The 20,861-nt window shown below is 39.1% G+C and overlaps 1 protein-coding gene across 2 annotated transcripts in view; it reads left to right on the top strand.

The window, feature by feature from the left end:
- Nucleotides 1-20,861, top strand: part of EIPR1 (EARP complex and GARP complex interacting protein 1) — a 97,114-nt gene that overhangs the window by 30,436 nt on the left and 45,817 nt on the right. For both annotated transcript variants that reach the window (XM_068398906.1, XM_068398914.1), the window contains one exon: nt 17,047-17,203. In XM_068398906.1, coding sequence (XP_068255007.1) covers nt 17,047-17,203 — 157 coding nt within the window. The remainder of the gene's footprint in view (nt 1-17,046; nt 17,204-20,861) is intronic.

The following is a 20,861-nucleotide window of genomic DNA, read 5'->3' as shown; positions in this document are numbered from 1 at the left end:
TTCAGCTATTTTGAAAAATTTAAAAAATATGAAGTAGGCAAGCCAGATGATCATTTTTAATTCATTTGTACTTTAAGTGGTATACATGCATGCTTATGTAAATGAAAATTTGTTACATACTGTTGCAGATTCTTAGGCAGACTTGTTGCATTAATAAGCATCTATTGTATTGATGGCATCAGTATATGCCATTGTATCTGTTCTGACTCATATTTATTGCTAATGAAACTAGAGATCTCTTTCAAAGGAGGGAAATGTGATTGCAGTCTATCAATTGCAGAACTGTTTACAATCTAAAATACCTGTCAGTGAAGGTCTCTCGTATATTTATAAATGCAAAAATTTTGAAAATCAGTTTGTGAAAGGAAAAAGATGGTCATCATTGTTTTTTTTTTCTTCCATTCCTTCCACTCCCCAAAGCAAGCAAACCAAATCCTATTTTTTGCTCATATCCTTCCAACATTTTCCCTCTTAAATCAGATCTTGTCTTGATGACTAGATAACCAGTGAAACTGGCATCCCAGGATGTGTGTGCTGATGAAGGAAGGGCTATTGATCAGTCTGTTTTCAGACTTCCATTTTTATTGAACAGCTGTTTAGCTTCAATGACTAAGAAAAACCTGGAGGAATTTTAAATAAAGTACACTTTTCCATAGAAACTTGTGGTTTGCAGTGCATGGGCGATTTTCTCCATCTCACGCTCCTTCATAATAATAAGATTATTTACAGTTCACCTGAATGTAGCGATAAGATTATTTGAACTGTGGGGAAAAGTAGGAATGTCTTTGGTGCTGTAAATTAAACCATGTGTGTGCTTCATTCCCTGTCTGTGCCTTCCTTTTGTTTTGAAATATGGCTTGTTTAAGAATTGGTTATCACAAAACCTAGTACTAATTCCCATCCGTTTCTGCTTTGGGGGTTGAGAGGAGCAGGTGAAGAGCTGCTGAGATACCATTCCTACTTATCTACAAAATAGATCAGGAGGAAAGGGAACCTAGTTATCCTAAACTTCTTTCCTTTGAGGGTGACAGAGCACTGGAACAGGCTGCCTAGGGAGATTGTGGAGTCTCCTTCTCTGGAGATATTCAAAACCCGCCTGGACGCGACCCTGTGCAACGTGCTCTAGGGGAACCTGCTTTGGCAGGGGGCTGGACTAGCTGATCTCCAGAGGTCCCTTCCCACCCTAACCATTCTGTGATTTTTCAGGATAACATTTTCCTGTATAGCATTAAAATTTTTCTTGGATGTAACTATCAGTTCTGGTGGAAAACCTACAGAGGTGGGCGGGGGGGAAGGAATGACACAACCATCTCTTGTTTGTTAGTGTGACCTATTTTTTTTTGGTATGGAGGGGATTGGTGAGATGCAGCAAGGCATTTTACCTTCATGCTGCTGTTTCTGTGAAAGTTAGCTTAAATATATAAGACCTAGCTTTACCTTTTCCTTCCAAACGGAATAATGCCAACCTGTTGATCAGACCAATGATTGGTTCATCTGTACCAGTGTCGTGACTCATACAGCAGCAACAGGAGATCCTATGTAGAACAGCATAGACAGGTTTATAGACAGGTCTCTAATCCCTTTTTGAACTAGCTGAGGCTGCCTTCTGCCACAGCCTTTTGTAACATCAATTTTCAGTCTGCTATTCACTGGCTGAACTCCCCACCCTTTATTTTTAAACTTATCTTCTCCTATTTCAACGAGTGCCACTTAGTTCTAAGTTTGCAAGGTTTGGCCTGTAATAGCAATTCTTTCACCTTACCACTGCTTTTCTGTTTCTGTAAACTTAGGTCATGTTCTTCCCAAGATGTTTTCCTTCAAATTGAAATAGTCCCAATCTGTTAAACATCTAAGAAGACAGTTGTTCCATCGTCTTCATTTATGTTGCCCTTCTCCAACTCTGTCCTGCCCTTCTTTAGATGCGAACACCAGAATTGCACTCTGCATTTGAGATAAGGGCATATCAAGTTTTTATGGGGCTCTGGAACAATCCTTTCTATTTTATTCTCAGTGCCCTTTGTAAGGATGCCCAATGTTTTGTTGGCTTCTGTAGCTGCTGCTGTGCATTAGGTCAAGAGAACAGTCAGTCTTGACACAAAGAGCTTTTTTTCTGAGTTTTAACTACCGGTTCTGAGTGTACCATCACTCAGATGGCTTAAATTATTTTTCTTTACATGCATTAACTAACTTTTGTGTACAGAGAAGCTCATCTGTCACTTTTTTGACAACCAAGTTTTCTGGAGTTCCTTCAGTTGTTCTCACCTTTGGCATGGCATGGAATTACCTGAAAGTGTTGACACTAATAACACTGCTTGGGGAGCTCATGGTGGAATGCCTCTTCTGTTTTTGACAGAAGGTAAATCCTTGGTTTAGATCCATGGGACAAAGCTAGATGAATTCCTCTCACTAGGAAGAGGAAGAATAAAATTTAAAAGCAAAATCTCTTACCAAATGTAACAATATTGAGATTTTTTTTTTTTGAAGTCAGGTTGTTACCACTGCAACAAAAACAAATTCTATGTGTAAAGTGGGAGACTAACAAAAGCAGCACTCTTAAAGTTGGTTAAAAACCTTTCCCAGACCATTTTGAAATTAAGTACTCGAAAAATAATTTTCTGTGTTGCTGTCCTCTTCTGTGTTTGTGCTTGCCCCTACTTCTCTTAAGAATTCAATTTCTTATTCAAATCCATTGAAATATATGTCAAAACCGATTTATTTTCCCCATGAAAATGTGTTTTTTAACTCCTGCGCAAACAGGTTTCACGCTTCCATTACATGTAGGGACATACAAAGCCACCAGAGGGCAAAAGACAGTGCGGATGGCACAGGCTGTCATCTGCGACTCTACACATGCAGGCAGGCACATGTGCAAACACACGTCTTGGTTTTCTGTTTTCTTTTTCCAAACAAGATAGGTGCCACTGTGCAGCGGTTATGAAGACTCAATATAATTAGCTCGGGTTTGTAGATCCAGAACATACAGACACAGAAACACAAAACTGCTGTTTAATTTTGATGAAAAGGAAAATAAAGTTTGCATTTAAAATCCATTAATTTAAAACATTAAATCTGCTATGAGTTGTGGCTGTCTGGTGCATTGCACGTATCACACGATAAACTTGTGTGTTAAAACAACTTCCTGCAAAGAAAATTCATCAGTAAGGGTATTGGAAATAATGCTGTTGGTGATGCTCTCAACTGCGTAGTGTTAAAACCAGCAGGTGACACAGACTTCACTGGTTTCACTTTCCTTTGCTGTAGTAGGGAAATTATTTCCCTGCACTCCGTGTAGGGAAATAATTGGCACAGCCATGTGATATGCTATAGTCATTAAAATGGGGAGGGAAGCTGAACGCATCTCTCTAAATATTCCCCAGTGCTCTTCTCAGCAGTACTGGCAGGATGTACAGAAGCAAGTTTATTCCTGCAGTTTGAGGGAAGAAGTAAATGTGCTTGGTGGTATCCTAGCTTGTACCTGTAGTTTTTCTAGGAATTGTGGCTGTTATATGTAACTTGTAGTGTTCCTTTCTAAATATTCTTCAACAAGGTTTTAAGTAAAATGATTGACTATCTGATTCATGTGATGGAAAACCACTACAGAAGTGGTGAAGGGTGTGAGAAATTGTTCCATATTATTTGCTGTTTAGGTTTGAAGGCCTCTGTGTGTAGATGTATGTTGAGTTCAGTCCAAATGAGAAGTATAACATAGCTGTATTATCTTGGTTTGTGCTACAGTCTTATTCATATGTAAGACTGCTGTAGGAGTCAAGCTCCGTAGAGTCTCAGCCAGTGTGTAAGAGCAGATACATAGGGAAAAGTGTAAGAATTGGGGGAGCGTATAGAATATAATTAACTTGAAACACAGATGCTTGTTATCGCTTGATTTAGGATTTCGTCTTTATTTGACAACTGTTATCAGGATAATTGTGACATTTGTGCTATGAAGCAAAATAAGACTAAGAAAGAAGAGGGAGGGGAGAAAATAACTGAAATTGAAGTGTTACAGGATGGTCATGATATTGAAAAGAGTGCTTTAAAATACAGAAAGTGGATAGTGATTCTGAGTTAGAACTGTCACTGGGAGAGAATCTGTTGAATTATCAGGCTGCTCTGTTCATTCTCCTCTCAGCCCCCTTTTTTTTTTTTTGAGATTAGAACAAGAAAATCAGTTTTTCTTTTCCAATTTCAAATAGCTTTTTAACTCAAAATTTTTAAATATTAAACTGAACTAGTATAATACACTGAAAGAAAATGTGTTCTTTCTCCATCTGCAGTCAATGCTATTGTTGCAGTAAATAACATTTTGCAGATACACCTAAGGTCTTATAGTATGTGTTTAGGCATTCTTATCCCACTAGCTTGTTAAATAAGTGAAATTTAGAAGCTTGCTTTTCTCTAGTTTGTATTAGACTTCACTTATTCACAAATCATGCAAGTGAAACCAAGTATACTGTGCAAGTTCCTTCCAGTAAACATTAAGACATTTTGCGACTTCACCATTTCACATTCTGTTTTCTGTGACCCTCTTTCTATCATGGAAAGATAGCCTCCTTTAGCTTCCCCCTATCCTGTCTTTCTTGGAAAGCTGGAGAAGCTGAAGGGAGAGTCATTTGCTTGATAGACTCTTAAGAGAATACTAAAGATTTTTTTTTTAATTATTTTTTCCTCTCCTGCTGACTTATCTCAACACCACAATTCAAGTCCTAACCATGTCTTAAATATTTAGCCAATTGATAATTTTTTGATAAAGTAGCAAATCTAGAGTTCAACCTAGTCATCTGGTGACACTAAATCTGTAATGTATTCTATTCTCTACAGTGCTTCTGTGAAAAAATGTTAAAATGTTTTGAGGACTATTATAATTTGAGGGTTTTTTTTCCTAATTTTTAGGTGGTAATTTAAAACCTTAATTCTCTTAACTTGTGTGAGTGTTTTTTTAAAAAGAAACTGTTCTCCAGCTGGTCAACTCCCAGTGTGTCCTGGAGCATGAGGTTATTCCTTCCCAGGTGTAAGGCCTTACATTTCGCTTTGTTGAACTTCATGTTTCTGTTGGTCCATTTCTCTAGCCTGTTGTGGTCCATCTGAGGTTCCCTGAGGTCATTAATGAAGATGCCAGACAGTATTGGCCCCATGGTCAGTCCCTGGGATATGCCTCATGCCACTGATTGCAACCCTTTGAGAATGGCAGTTCAGCCACTTTTCAACCCACCGCATTGTCCACTTACATGTAGCCTGTACTTCATCAGCTTGTCCACGAGGATGTTATGGGAGACTGTACCAAAGGCTTGTTAAAGTGAAGATAAACAACATCAACTGCTCTCCCCATGTTTACTGAGACTGTATTTTCAATTTAATTTTCATTGAAGAATGAAATCATATTGGTCAGGCATGTTGTCCCCTTCATTAATCTGTGCTGAATACTCCCAGACACTTTATGTTTAGAATGTTTTCCAGGTTCACTTAATCTGTCACCTTCCTGGGTGAGTGAGGCTGTAGATCCTCCTTCTTGTCCATCTTAAAGATAGGAATGACATTTACTTTCTTAAAGTCTTCAGGAACCTCTCCCCATCACTATGACCTTTCAAAGATAATTGAAAGTGGCCTCATATCAGCCAGCTTCCTCAGTTCTTGTGGATGCATCCACCCAGATCCCATTTGTTTAAATACTCCCTAACTTGATGCTTCTCTATGGAGGGTGAGTCTTTATTGCTCCAGACATTCCCACTGGTCTTGGGGACCTGGGATCCCTGAATCCCAAGGGTAATAAAAACCAGGGGGAAGAAAACATTCAGTACTTCGGACATTTCTGTGTTCTCTGTCATCAGGTCCTCTGCCACATTCAGCAGTGTAACTGACTTCATGAACAGAACTTCAAACGATACTGTATCTAGCTGCCAATTGTTTATAATTATTATTTTCTTCTGTTAACTGTTTGTGCTTGAAGTGTGAGCATATCTGAAAGTTACCTACCCAAATTGGCCAGATAATGTAAAGATTTAAAAAGCTCATGACTTAGCTCCAAGCTCTGAATCACAAGTCATTGCTGTAAGAAAGCTTGTGTGTGTCAATAGAGTGGCTGCACATCTGTGTGTCTCTTGAGGTAAAGTATGAAGTGGAAACTGTGAAAGGCTGCTGTAAGGGGTAGTGAACCCACCTTTTCAAATCAAGCTAATGGTTAGAATGTGATCCAGCAAATGTGGGGCAGCCACATAAACTGCTCACGTTGGATATAGTGACATTTGTCCTGTTTGAAGTAGATTTCCATGAACTGTCAAGTCATTGTATTTGTCTGTGGAACTCCTGTGGAGTAGAGTGGGAATGCTAAAGGTTATTTAACTAGAACATGGAATGTGCAACTGTCTAGTGAGGTGCCTGATTTGTTTGGAGGATAAGTGGTTTGCACCTCCCATAAACTTGTTAAGGAGTATAGTGTTTTAATACCTCATGAAACATCAAGTGGGAACTTTAGTGCATTGCTATCATCTAGCCCTACTTAACTGACAGCTGCTATGGCTGCTTTGGTGGTGGAAGTGAGTGTCTCCCTGAAGTCTCCTGCTTTCTCTTTGCCCCTTTTTTTTTGTGTGTAAAAGTATCAATGTTGTTAATGGTGTTCAGCTTCACTAGCCATAGTGATGATGGAAGCCAACATGTAAATATGGTTCATTGTCTTTTATTGGTATATTGTGCCACTCTCCTCAGCACAGGGTTAAATCTCACAATGTTTTTTATGTGGCCAGCTGATACCTTGCTTCTTGTATGGCTCCCACTGTTGCAGTTACCATGTGCTGGTGGTAACAGCAGCAGGAAGATTATCGCAAATAAACAAAAGCATGTAGTTAGTGCTAATTTCTCCATTCTCTTCTATTCTGTTAAAATACCTAGAGAGAGAGATCTGAGGTATCAAACAAGCCATAAGTCATTGTTGTGACTTACGAGATCTGGTCACGTGAAGTGTCAGGAAGCATGCCTGTTCGTGCTGCTGAGCAGCTTTTACAGTGTTGCAGCCAAATTCTACCTGAAGAGCAAAGTTCAGCTTATCGACATAGTGGTGATTGCAGTTCTTCACTTGGGCTGTCCCCATATGGCAGAGTTCCAGACATGCAGTCAGTAAATTTTGAGCTCCCTCAAACAGATATATATCTGCAGAGCATATCCCCAAAAATAGGTACGTGATGGGACATTGTCTCAAATAACCTCTGGGTAGCATAAGAAACGTCAGACTATGAAAAAGCGCAATTTATGCCTTCTCCAATTTTTCAGCCTGCTGACTGCCTGCTTTCTATGGGTTCTGTCTCCCGTTTCCATATAACGTTGATGGGTTTACCCGTCCCTCTGTGTCATACTTCACGCCTTCACACACTCTTAGATCATTCTCTCTGTGTTACTGTTCAGCATGTAAGGTTTTTAAAACCTCTTTAAACATCTGTATGTTTACAATGTTAAACAATGTAAACATAGAAGCCTGTTGTCTGGAGACCTAAGCTATATCTGTGTTGTATTGGTGTGCAGTAAATGTGAATTTGTCGTCATCGGTGACCTGCGTGCTAACAAGAAGGCTGCTGTCTATGCAGTGCTTTCCACATGTTGGAGTAATGACACAACCGCTAAGTAAGGAAAATGTCCTGTGTACGAATATTTCTGGACTGTTGCATATTACTGTTTTTCTACTGATTACTTCTACTTTCAGCCCAACTTGAAAATGTACTTCTATTAGGATAGAGAGTGAGCTGCTGTATTATGTTTCTGCCCTGTTTCCATGTTTATATTTTTTCAAAAATCAAAGACTGTCATTTAGTAGCTAAAAAGTGCATCTAAGTGACAGAAAAATTAAACTGCCTGCAACTATTTATACCTACATATATCTCACCCCAGGTATTTCAGAAAAATGTAAAATGAAAGACTACACAGGCTTTTAGCCCAAAAGATTAAATTCTTAACCCATGAAAAGAATGGTGTGTTGTTTTTCCCCCTCCTCTTTTGCCTGTGAAGGACATGTCGAATAAATGGAATATGGTTTATCTTTTTATGAATTGACTAAAAAGGCTACAAGGTTATTCTTTTAGAAAAGACACGTACTTGAATCATTTTGGTTTTTGTTTCTTCATTTTATTAAACTGGGAGAAGGATGTTTACATTCATTAATAAGGAAGAGTGATAACTCTGTTTATCAATGGCAAGAAGGAGGCTTCTGAACACTAGCTGCTTCTTCCTGTCATACTGAGAGCATTAATGGGCACCAGCTGGGCTGTAGCTATAGCAGCTTCACCACTTCAGCCTCGCACAGCAAGAGCTGCTGTGGCAATGCTGCAGAAGGGCCTCCTGTGCAGATTTAGGAAGTATACACTTCAGTTGTTGTTCCCTGGGCAACAGAATAACTGCAGCCAGCTGGCTTTGCACCACCTGAGCTGATCAAAGAGCACACCCTGTCAGGCACTGATACTTCAGCTCCTCCAGCTTTAGTGTGAATGTCCGCAGGCAGTGATGTAGGAAGCATTGTCATTTGGGCTTCAAGGTTAAGCACAGGGGAATGAAGTAGAATGACAGCAGAAAGTAAAATGAAAACATCATAACCATGTAGATACTACCATCTGATGTGTATAGCTATTGATTATAGAAAATTAATTTTGAAATACCAAATTACTAACGTACATATAAAATGTGCTTTGAAATGATTCAAAAAGAGAACAGGAGACTAGCAATAACAGGCTTGAATACATTCTTTAGGGAGAAGGGAAAACAATCAAGGGTGATTTATCATATGTGTTTAGTTAAGAAAGAGCATAAAGAATTATTGAACAGAAAGATAAAAATGCTTCGTAAGATGATATAACGAGGGAGGACTGAGCAGAGCTGGATCTGGTGTGCTTTGGGTGACTGCTGTAAGCTTCTGACAGGTCAAGGCTACAGCTGTCAGAGCATACTTCAGTGACGTGGTAGGTTTCATTTGGCAAGTGGCGCCAGAAGAATGAAAGGTAGATGACTGAACAGCAGTGAACCGTAATGTTGGCTGATGTGGATCTGTATGATTGGGATCAAAATCCACTTGAGTCTGTTGGATAGAGGATGGCGGGGGGGGCAGGTGGTAGTATTTCTTGTGTGTCAATTTAACTCTATTCTTACACTTTTCCCCTTTACGTTATGGCAACTCCTATTTAACACTTTGCTTAAGAGGGGGGCTAACTTCTTAATATCCTGTTTTAAAGTTCGTTATCAAATAATAAAGATTGATATAGTTTTTAATCACTCCTCTTAAAATAAGCTTCTCCTTCATTTTTTCTAATGTCTCTATTTACTGCCTGTAAAAGATACTAACTTCACTTTTGGAGAAATGACTCCAGTGGGTGAACTGGTGGCAGGCAGAAGAGGGATAAGCGATAGTACTTCCTGGCTTTTGTCAAGTTCTGGGTGTGCCTCAATCCACACCTCAAAGAGGAAGGCAACCGGAGCTGGCAGGTTTCTGCATGTACTCAGACCTCCTCTTTGCTGAAACTGCAGAGTATTGGTTAGTATCCACACTGCTAATGAGGATTTGTTTTTTATATTCCATATATTCATTTTGGTTTTCTATTTCGTATTTGTTTTGGTAATATTTGACTGATTGAAGTATCTCCGTAGTAGTTTCAGTTGGGTTTGTTTTGTGTTGGGTGGTTTGTTTTTTTTTTTCCTTAAAACTCAAACTATCAAGCTTTTAAGTAGAATAGTTTCTTTCTCTACCTTCCTTCAAAAAAAAAAAAACCAACATATTTGGGGAGGAAGAATTTCAGTAAAAGGATTCAGTGTGAGAAAACAATGAAATTACCAAGTGGTTTTCAATTGGAAAATCACTTACAGCTCCAAGATAACACGTATGACTTTTTGTTCTTAAGAATGTGAAACCAAATAAAGGCCTAAGTGAGAACACTTACTCTCTACAGTGACAAACTAGACTACGTCTTTCTTGTGCAACTGTTCTGATTTATTGCATCAGTCACCCAGATATCAATTGGTTTCTTAGTATGTTTACTGGGGTTGCATGTTATGTCCTTTTTAAAGCTGTTATTTGTTAAAGAGAATAAACTGTATCTTTCAAGAAGTGTATATAAACAAATTTTTATGATGCCTGATGTTCAGTTGAATTCTTTGCAATTTTGCAGTCTATGACATTTTCTGAAGGAATCTTTATAATAATTCTGAATGACTTAAAATTTTAGGTTTTTCTCTCTAAATCTGGAGACATGACAGAGCTCACTTCTTTCATTATATAAGTCTTTAACTGTAAGAATTGCTGAAGCAAAATCAAGGGTTGTGAGAAGCGCATAGACAAACAACTGATGTCGTCTACCTGGACTTGTGCAAAGCCTTTGACGCTGTCCCGCATGACATCCTTGTCTCTAAATTGGAGAGACATGGACTTGACGGATGGACCACTGGATAGTCGCACTCAAAGAGTTATGGTCAATGGCTCAATGTCCGAGTGGAGACCAGTGACGAGTGGCATTCCTCAGGGGTCTGTATTGGGACCGGTCCTGTTTAACATCTTTGTCGGCGACATGGACAGTAGGATTGAGTGAGCCCTCAGCAAGTTTGCCAACAATACCAAGCTGTGTGGTGCGGTGACATGCTGGAGGGAAGGGATGCTATCCAGAGGCACCTTGACAGGCTTGAGAGCTGGGCCTGTGTGAACCACATGAAGTTCAACAAGGCCAAGTGCAAGGTCCTGCACATGGGTTGGGGCAATCCCAAGCACAAATACAGGCTGGGTGGAGAATGGATTGAGAGCAGCCCTGAGGAGAAGGGCTTGCGGGTGGTGGTTGACAAGAAGCTCAACATGAGCCAACAATGTGCTCTTGCAGCCCAGAAGGCCATCGGTATCATGGGCTGTATCAAAAGCAGTGTGGCCAGCAGGTCGAGGGAGGTGATTCTGCCCCTCTACTCCACTCTCATGAGACCCCCTCTGCAGTACTGCGTCCAGCTCTGGGGCCCCGAACATAAGAAGGACATGGAGCTGTTGGAACAAGTCCAGAGGAGGGCCATGAAGATGATCAGAGGGCTGGAGGACCTCTCCTATGAAGAGAGGCTGTGAGAGAGTTGGGGCTGTTCATTCTGGAGAAGAGAAGGCTCTGGGGAGACCTTCTAGCAGCCTTCTAGTGCGTGAAGGGGGCCTACAGGAAAGCTGGAGAGGAGCTTTTTACAAGGGCATGTAGTGATAGGATGAAGGGTAACGGTTTTAAACTGAAAGAGGGTAGATTTAGATTAGATATGAGGAAGAAATTCTTTCCTGTGAGGGTAGTGAGACACTGGAACAGGTTGCCCAGAGAAGTTGTGGATGCCCCCTCCCTGGCAGTGTTCAAGGCCAGATTGGATGGGGCTTTGAGCAACCTGGTCTAGTGGAAGGTGTCCCTGCCTGTGGCAGGGGGGTTGGAACTAGATGATCTTTAAGGTCCCTTCCAACCAAAACGATTCTATGATTCTATGAAACCCTTCTAACTTAAACATCTGCAAATTCATTCAAAATTGTCATTTTCCACAAGGGCATGAATGACTTTCAGTGTTCTGAACAAATGTATTGCATCTGGGATCAGCAGTCTGTGTTCTTATATCCTCATTTTTCTTTTTGCATCTAGTTCTGAAATGGTTGCATAGTTTTTAAGGAATCTCTGCTGGCTACTGTGTTCCAGCAGCAACAGTACAGTGAATTGATCTGTTTTGTGTGATATAACTCTATAAAGTGAGTATTTGTAGTTAACGTTACCTACGTGTTTATTTTCAAACTCTCGTTAATAACTTCCTGTTATGTTTATGTTTCAGGCAGATTTTTTTTTTTTTCCAGGGTTATTTCTTTCTCAGAGGGTATTACTATAAGTTGGAGCAACTCTCCAAGGGGAACAGTGTTTGGAGGAAGATAAACGGGATGCTTCACTTGTCTGCAACTCTTACTTTTTTTTTCTGTATTGAAACAGTTGGTAGTGGAAAGCTGAAAATTGTCATGGAAATAGCCCTCGTTGAGAAGTCCTTCTGAGTGCTGCAGTGAAAATTGGTATTGATCTGACCAAGTTGTGACCCTTTGCAAATTACACGCTCTGCATGCAGAGAGTTTTCTCACTTGCTCGACTTGTAAAGTAGGATTCTAAAGATGGCCTTGTGCTCTGTAGCTGTGGTTATCTCTCTTAGGCTTTGGCTGAACTTGCCAAAGTTTGTTTCCCGCGGTTGATCACTGCACCCTCGTCGCTGCAGTATCATGTGTAGTTGATTCCTAACTCAGTGTTGTCAAAATGTGGGATTATTTGCTTATTCCTTGAGTTGTGATTTGCTTGTTTCTAAGCCTGGATCATTGCAACAGAACCAGGTAGATGAAACTGTGTACAATCACTCTAGCAGGTAGTATCCTCTGCGCAGGAGATAGTATTGATGAACTTGGGGAAACAGCACTTAACAGGAGGTTGTTGCAGTTGGGACAGTACATCTAGCTCCATCCTTAGCTATACCTAGCAAAAGGTATACTGAAGATGCATGATGAATTAGGTAAGGAATTTCTGTTGAATGAGGAGGAACAAATGTGACAAAGATAAAAACAGTTCATTGCCTCATTCCTGGATCATTTTATGTGAACAATGCTTTAGGAGTACAGTGGGACTCCCTTCTGCAAACCTTTCACTTGTTCTCTATGAAAATGTAACTTTCAGGATCACAAGATAGGTTCATTAGGACTTAGTTAAACCCACTAACATTTTTCTTAATATGCTCAGTGATAAGACTACAACAGAAACTAGCTTAACCTTATCCATTCTCTTCTGCATTGGTGCTGTGATATAAAAATTTTGTTTTCAATATGAGGTAGGGATCGAAAAGTGGTTCCCAACTATGTAAATAGCTTTAAGGAAGGCGTAGAAGCATGACTTAAATAGACACTATGTGCTTTGCTTGGTTTTCTTTCTTTTACAGAGTAACCAGCATTGTCATTTAAATATTACATTCATATTGGACACTTAACATTTTTAAGAAATAATACGAGAGGTAGTAGATAAAAACATTATAATTTTCTATGTATATGTGCAATAGAGTGATGTGAAAATAGTAAAAGAAGGGAAAATCTGGAGTTTCTCTCTGTAGGTATTCCAGGTAAGCAATGGCACTACAGAGGTGGTAGTGAAATTACTTAATAATACTGGGTTTTTAAATGTTAATATGATCACTTGGGAAATAAGGCTATATGGGTAATTCCACAAATACTGTGTACTGCTAGTGAGCTTGTCATACAGCAATGAGAAACTTGTTGTGGGACTTGGATTTCTATGCAATGAGAGTTATCTTGTGTCTATGGGTTCCTGTAGGTTTGTTGCTAGTGGTTATTTGATTAAGAGGAATCATGACCCACAAAAAAGCTCTGCTTCGTCTGTCATAATGGAGTGACACTTCCACTCAGCACTAGCATTTGCCCTCTCTTTTACCAGGGAGAAAATGGTATCTTTAAGAAGTTCCTTATATAAAGGGAAATTAAGCCTTGCTTAAGGCCAGCCGTATCTAAAATTACTTCTATGGGAGGCCGTGGCAATTCCATTTTCGTTTCACACATCTGGGAATTATTAAAGTGTCAGAACTGTAGATAAGTACATAAAAAGCGCAAGGAGAAATTAATAGTGCTCTGAATCAAGTCTTTGCTCTACAGATTTCAGCCATGTGTCTAATTCCAGGATTTGTTCAAAGCTTAAAATTAGAGTCTGAAGATTTGCAATGCACATACAGTTGTCCATGATGGATGGTCATTCAACAGCTGGAAAACGGTCTGTCATTTTCCAGGAGCATCTTCAAACCCAGCTGAAAGCAGAGGGTAATGTCTGTGCTGAGTGTTGAGAGGTTTTGTGTGTGTTTGCTTTTAGTGTTGTCCCTTTCTGTGGCACAGTGAATTTCATCCTTCACCACTAGTCCCGATGAAGTGAAACAGGCATGGAATGGCACAGAATTATGCATGTTAAATTCTGTGCCAACCTGCACCTCAGACCCTTTTACTGTTACCAGTTGTTTACAGGAATATCCACATTTTAAGAGAAAGCACAGGTAATAAGCTTATTTTATACGTGTATGATAACGTAAGAAACTTTTAGTAAATACCAAAATGTAATTAGTATAGGCATGAGAAGGAAGTAAAACTTTTCTATTTATATTGAAAAGAAGTGACAGCTACCTCACTGAGCCTTTCTTAATGTTAATTAAAAACAGATAGGGTTTTTAAACTTCTATTTCTGTAAACATGGATGGAAGAAAATAACAACTAATTCCACTGTTTGAGAGAGAATGAATGACTACTGTGCTGTTGGGATCCCTAGTAAGTTTGATAGGTAACCTTAATTTTAGAATTATATTTTAAAGATATGTGCTAATATATGAAAGACTTAGAGCAATTTTTTTTAATGATAAAAAACTAATATTACAAAAATAAATGCCTGACATACTACATAGTGACAGTCATTAATACAAAAATCTACTATGATCAAATTACATTTCAAAAAGATAAGCTTCTCTTGTGTTCTGGAAGAGCAAATGGCATCTGATACACGTCATATCATCAGAGCAGCTGAACAGCTTTCCAGAAAGGACACTATGCTCTGGGCTCCAAGGAATGGCATAGATAGGTCTGCAAAATGTGGAAATCTGATAAACTTGTTTTCACAGCTCAAGCAAATCTTCTCTGCCTGGAGTATCAAGGTACATTTCAATCTTGCTTCTTCGGAGCATCTGTAGTAAGGATTTGAAAACAAATATAAAATCTGTGTAGAATTGCTGCACACATTAGCGATTCAAGCAGATTCATTTCATTGGTGGCTTTTGACAATTTTAAGAACACCAAAGTGTTATAGGAGCCTGGGTCGCATCCAGTTTCAGGGGGATTTCAATATATATATAAATAAAAAATAGATTTTCTTCGGCCTCCCTCAATCTTCAAACCAATGCTTATTTAGTTGTTTTAGGGTTTTCAATCTGGAAATCTGATTGTGCAAGAAACTAAATATTTTTTAAAAAGTCATTCATAGGAACACACCATCAGAATTTCAAAATATTCCAGTTTTAAGAAGTTAAAAATGATATTTCCAGGCTGTCTTAAGACTTGTGGTGTTGTGCTGAGAGGAAGGATGGTTTGAGAAATGTGTAGTTTGTTTTCCATGATTTCCTCTTGTGGTTCTCTGCGTAGATCTTTATGATAGTGGAAAAGCTAACGCTTTATATGCATGGTACAGACCTTTCAGTAATTATAATCTACCAGAAACTTCTCTGTAGTGTTCTTTAATGTTCTGTCACGTATTGAGTATCAAGGTGAAACATTCGATAAATCTCACCTTCTTGAATATATTACACTTTCAGTTTAGGTTATTTATTATTTGTATGGCGTACAATGGATGCTGTGTGTTGATTTGCCCTTTGCTAAAGAAAGGTAGCCATCTGCTGCTGCTTCCTCCTCTTCGTTCAGTGGCACGTAGATTTAGGATTTGCCTCAAAAGATTTGGAAATAGCTGTGTAGTTAGCATGCACTGCAATTAGTAAAAGTTCAAGTAAGTGTGGGATGTGTGTTCTGTAAGGGATTATCCATCTGATACTGCATTCAACTTGTATACGCCAAATTACTGTAGAACAGTTATGTGCATCATACATATGTTTTATATTTAGTACAATCTATCAAATACCTAGTGCTTATGTGTTCTGAATTCCGTGCTTGAATTTAAAGTCCTCCTCCTACCCAGTCTCCTGCTCACAGAAATGGCCTTTTTCTTTTATTGGTTTGACCTAACTACCAATGGTTTTTATTTCTTATGGCTACTTTTTAAACACATCTGCATTCTTGCATTTGGGCTTATTTACTATGTATCACCACATACCAATTGCTTTTTGTCCTATTCTCTGTTGTTTGGGTGCCTTTTTTGCATATAGAATATCCAGATTGTCGACTTTTATAATTGAGACGTTTTTTCCCCCTGTTAATGTCATTTTAGCCAAAGAAGGCCTTTTTCAGAGTTACCATCCTTCCTCTTGAAAACACTCTCATTATTGTTCCTGTTTTCCTTTCCATTGATGTAAGTTGATCACGTCTGCTCATGGCTCTGTAATCAGGTGCTCTGCACTAAAATCAGCTAAAAAATACTTGGAGACAGAACTGTGGGAAACAGGCATGCAAAATGATCTCGGAACAGAAAACATGCTGTTCATTGCTCCTTATCCTCTGGACTTCTCATTTAACACATCCTCCAGCAGGTAGTTACTCCCCCGGCTTTTTCCTTGTATTGCTGTGGCTGGTTTCTTTGTTCCTGCTGTAGTGGATCATGCTGACGTATTTGTCTTCTATGAACCCTGGACCAGCGACTAGAACAACGTGAACATATGCAATGCTGCTCTGGTCTCCTCCCTTTTTGCACTGTTACAAGTTGCTATACTGGGTGGTGGACAATGCCATATGTGTGTAGACCATATGGTATTTTCTCTTCAGTCTACAGTTGGCTTGTTCATCGTGCATTGTAATATTTTGCTATATGCGTCTAAGTTCAGTTTGTCTTTTGGAAGCTGTTTTTATTTGCTAGAATCAGAGGAATGTACTTACATGGAAAACTTAATTTTGCAATAAACAGTTGTTGGTAGTAAAGGCTATGACATAATGCTATAGATTCAATTGAAGATAGCCCTTAAAAGGAAAATGTTAAAAATGGTGTCTAAATCCTTATTGTTAAGGAATTGAAGAACGTGACTTGTGGGTCATTTTCATTAACATCAATACAGGGAATGAAGCTTGGAGAACTTGCCTCCCAAAGAGTTGTGTTTTCATAAGCACTGAATTTTGCCTTTGAACAGGGAGAAGCGTATTAAATGCGTGCTAATTCTGAGTTTTGCAGCAACTTGACTGCTAGCTCGAGGTCTGTGTCTGTATCCACATTTTACATTCTTTGAATTCATCTTGGTATAATATTTTTAAATATTTTAAACAGCAGATGTGCATTGCTTATAGATTTGTGTAAATGTTGATGCACTGTATACAAAATATGTCTCCCATACAATGATCTGTTGACATTATTCTCTGTTGCTTAGCTTCAGACAGTAAAGTCATGACATGTGCTGCTGTTTGGAGGATGCCGAAGGAATTGGAATCAGGCAGTCATGAATCCCCTGATGATTCATCAAGCAACACTCAAACCCTGGAGCTACTCTGTCACCTTGACAACACAGCCCATGGCAATATGGCCTGGTAGGATTCTGCATATTTTATACTCCTAGAAAAAGCCTAAAGGATAGACCTGTGCTGTTAGTTTTGTGCAGATTTATATTGTAGAAGATATGCTATACACTTTAAAACTATTCTATCTTTAAAAAAACAAAAGGTACAAATTGGATTTTTAGTCACAGATGTTTCATAGATTAAAAACATTTATTATAGTCCTACAAACACATATGGAGTAACAGCCTGTGTACTGTTTTAATGTGTTTCTCCCCACCTGCCCCAATCTAAAACCTTTGTTGCACAAAGGTATAATACATAGTATTTCAGTCTTTTTGTGGAATATAAATTTGATGTTGCACTTCAGTCTTTGTTTTTCCGTCTTCACTCAACTGATTTGACATAAGTGCAAGTAATTTATTGTTTGTTAAGGATAAGAATTCATTATATTATATGGTGCCTGTTTAACTACTTTTTTCTGTTACCTAAGAAAAGATAAGGAGAGCTGCAATACCGCAGAGGCTATTACAGAGGTTTGTTTCCCTTTCCTTTCTGTTATTTCCAAGAAAGTTAAATTTGTCCGTTATGTATTTGCAAGTTCTTTGCTTTATGGATATGTATATGATGCGTTCCCACTGCTTCCTGAACAGATGCAGGGCAAAAATGTGTTAATATAGTCAGTCCATATTTTGCCAGCTACAGTGCTGTTTGACATGATTTTGGGACCACCATCTTCCACTGGCAGGAAAAGTTGAAACTGTAGGAATATGGTCTGCAGTAGTCCCAGGAATGTGTGTCTGTCAGAAAGAATACAGAGTAGGAGGTGATCATGCAAGTTGTGCAGTCCCTTTCACAATTATCAGAGAATTTTAATAAAAAAATGTGGAATAACAAAGCAGACTTTTGTAGATGAAATGTGACAACTCTGAACTGAAACCAAACAAGGGTAATGTAACATCAATGTCGGATATTGCTTTAAGTGTCTTAAATGAGAGTGGAAAGGGCCTCTTTGGTTTCTGTATTCAGACACGTGCTGTGTAAGGTATCCATCATAATCTCATTATACTTAAATATATTCTAGTAGGAGTCATTTTAAATTATATCAAAAGAGACAATACTTAAAATCAGTCTCAGTTCCTTTTCAAAATCCGGCAGCATAAAGATTTCTATTCATTAGCTAGCTAGTAAAAAAAAAAAGGTAGACTTTAGAAGTGATAGTTTATTCAGTTGACTTTTAATTATGTCATACATTGAACTGCAAGTTTTAAGCATGTATTTCTAGCCACTGATTTCTAGTTTGAGCCTTGTAGATTAAATTTCAACTAAAAAAAACGTCAATAGAAGGTATATTTATTAGGTGGTTCTTGGACAAGATTGGACATATCAGTGTATTCAAAAGTGTGTTGTCTAGGATACTTTTTTCTAAAATCCTGTCTTCCTGAATGTTAAATTTCTTCATGGTAGTATCTTTTACTTCTTTGCTACTCATTTTCCTATAAATACTTCTCTTTATAACTCCTTGATTTATTAAACAATTCCCTTTTTATTGTTGAAAACTTTTGATAATTAGTTTCCAGTATAGTTGGGAATATTATTTTTTGTTTGTTTTAATTTTTACCTTTTATCCCTTAAGATTTGTACTTTTTGTCTTTGAATTTTCCATAATCTGTTTCTGTCTGGTGCTGGGATGCCAGAACTCTGTGTGGTAGCCTGGTCACCGGAGGAGGAATACGTGCATATCACTGCTTTATATCAGGATGTGAATTTATGTGAATGCCAAAAATCAGTTTTTTCCTCTAATATAGCTTGTAGCAAGTTCATGTGCAATTTTCTGTCTCCTGTCATCTGACTTTATTCGGTACTAGTGCTGACAAATATCTGCTACCATTTAATACCTGTTATCTATGTATGTGTGTGTATATACACGTAAAGATTTGAAAATGTCCTGTGTTACAGAGAGATAAAAGGTATAAACAGAATACTTAGCATTAGTACCCCTCACATCATCTCAGGCAAGCACAGCTGAGTTAGAGGATCTTGTTCTAGAGCAGGCTTTTCTATTCCTGCCTCAATCGTAGTGGAAACAACTCACAGAAACGAGTAAAATAAACATTTTGTGCCAAACGTGTCACTTAACAGACCACGTTGTGGGTGGGGTGGTGTGTTGGCTACAAATAGCAACTTAAATATTCTTTTCTATTACATGTTTCCAATGTTTAGAAAAATATGAAACTACTTGAGACACAGTATAACTGTTGTTACAACCAACCATAAATCAGAAAAGGAATTTTCCTTCGAACTTCAATGAAAGACCAACATTCTGTGTACACAGTCGCTTTGTATGAGATCAGTGGTGGTCTGGCATCATACACTCGCAGTAAGAAGGGCAACACTTATTCTGGCTCAGTCATTTGCCTTGCCATTAGAGCATACCCTTGTACATTTGACTCACAAAACACAGACTGAACACGGAACCCGGGGGTTCAGTATGACCACATGCACCTCAAGGAAGTTGCTTAATCCACAGAGCACAGTAGAGCAATGTACCACAAGCGCTACCCTCGTTAAGGGTGGAAATGTTTTTAAGTCATGATAGCTTTTGAAATTATACATTTTAGATTTGATAAAGACTTAATTTTTTAAAAGTTAATTTTGAAAATGATTAGTCGAATGCATGCTTAAAATAATTAAAAAAAAAAAAGTAAAAACATAAACAGGGCTTTCATCACATCTTCATATGCTGGGCAGAGAAAGTGCCATAGTTGACAGTAGAGTTTAGAGATGCAAGGTGTAATGTCTGTCTCAGCCTTTGTGGTACTTTGTGGAACTTCTGTGATTCCAGATAGTAGCTCATGGGAAGGTATTTTGTGTGTCTCTGCATCCATAGCACAGGTGCTTCACAATAGACCGGTCAGCCTCACCTCCATCCCCGGAAAGGTGATGGAACAACTTGTCTTTGGTGCTGTCTCTAGGCACATCAAGGATAGGGGGATCATTAGGGGCACTCAGCATGGCTTCACCAAGGGGAAGTCATGCTTAACCAACTTGATAGCCTTTTATGAGGACGTAACCCGGTGGACAGATGATGGTAAAGCTGTGGATGTGGTCTATCTCGATTTCAGTAAAGCGTTTGACACGGTCTCCCACAGCATCCTCGCAGCTAAACTGAGGAAGTGTGGTCTGGATGATCGGGTAGTGAGGTGGATTGTGAACTGGCTGAAGGAAAGAAGCCAGAGAGTGGTGGTCAATGGGACAGAGTCCAGTTGGAGGCCTGTGTCTAGCGGAGTCCCTCAAGGGTCGGTACTGGGACCAGTACTATTCAATATATTCATTAATGACTTGGATGAGGGAATAGAGTGCACTGTCAGCAAGTTCGCTGATGACACAAAACTGGGAGGAGTGGCTGACACACCAGAAGGCTGCGCAGCCATTCAGAGAGACCTGGACAGGCTGGAGAGTTGGGCGGGGAGAAATTTAATGAAATATAACAAGGGCAAGTGTAGAGTCCTGCATGTGGGCAAGAACAACCCCATGTACCAGTACCAGTTGGGGGCAGACCTGTTGGAGAGCAGCGTAGGGGAAAGGGACCTGGGGGTCCTAGTGGACAACAGGATGAGCATGAGCCAGCAGTGTGCCCTTGTGGCCAAGAAGGCCAATGGCATCCTGGGGTGGATTAGAAGGGGTGTGG

This window comes from Nyctibius grandis, chromosome 1 (genome assembly GCF_013368605.1).
Source record: "Nyctibius grandis isolate bNycGra1 chromosome 1, bNycGra1.pri, whole genome shotgun sequence".
NCBI lineage: Eukaryota > Metazoa > Chordata > Aves > Nyctibiiformes > Nyctibiidae > Nyctibius > Nyctibius grandis.
Note: the sequence above shows the minus strand (reverse complement) of the source record. Positions and strands in the feature narration are given on the sequence as shown.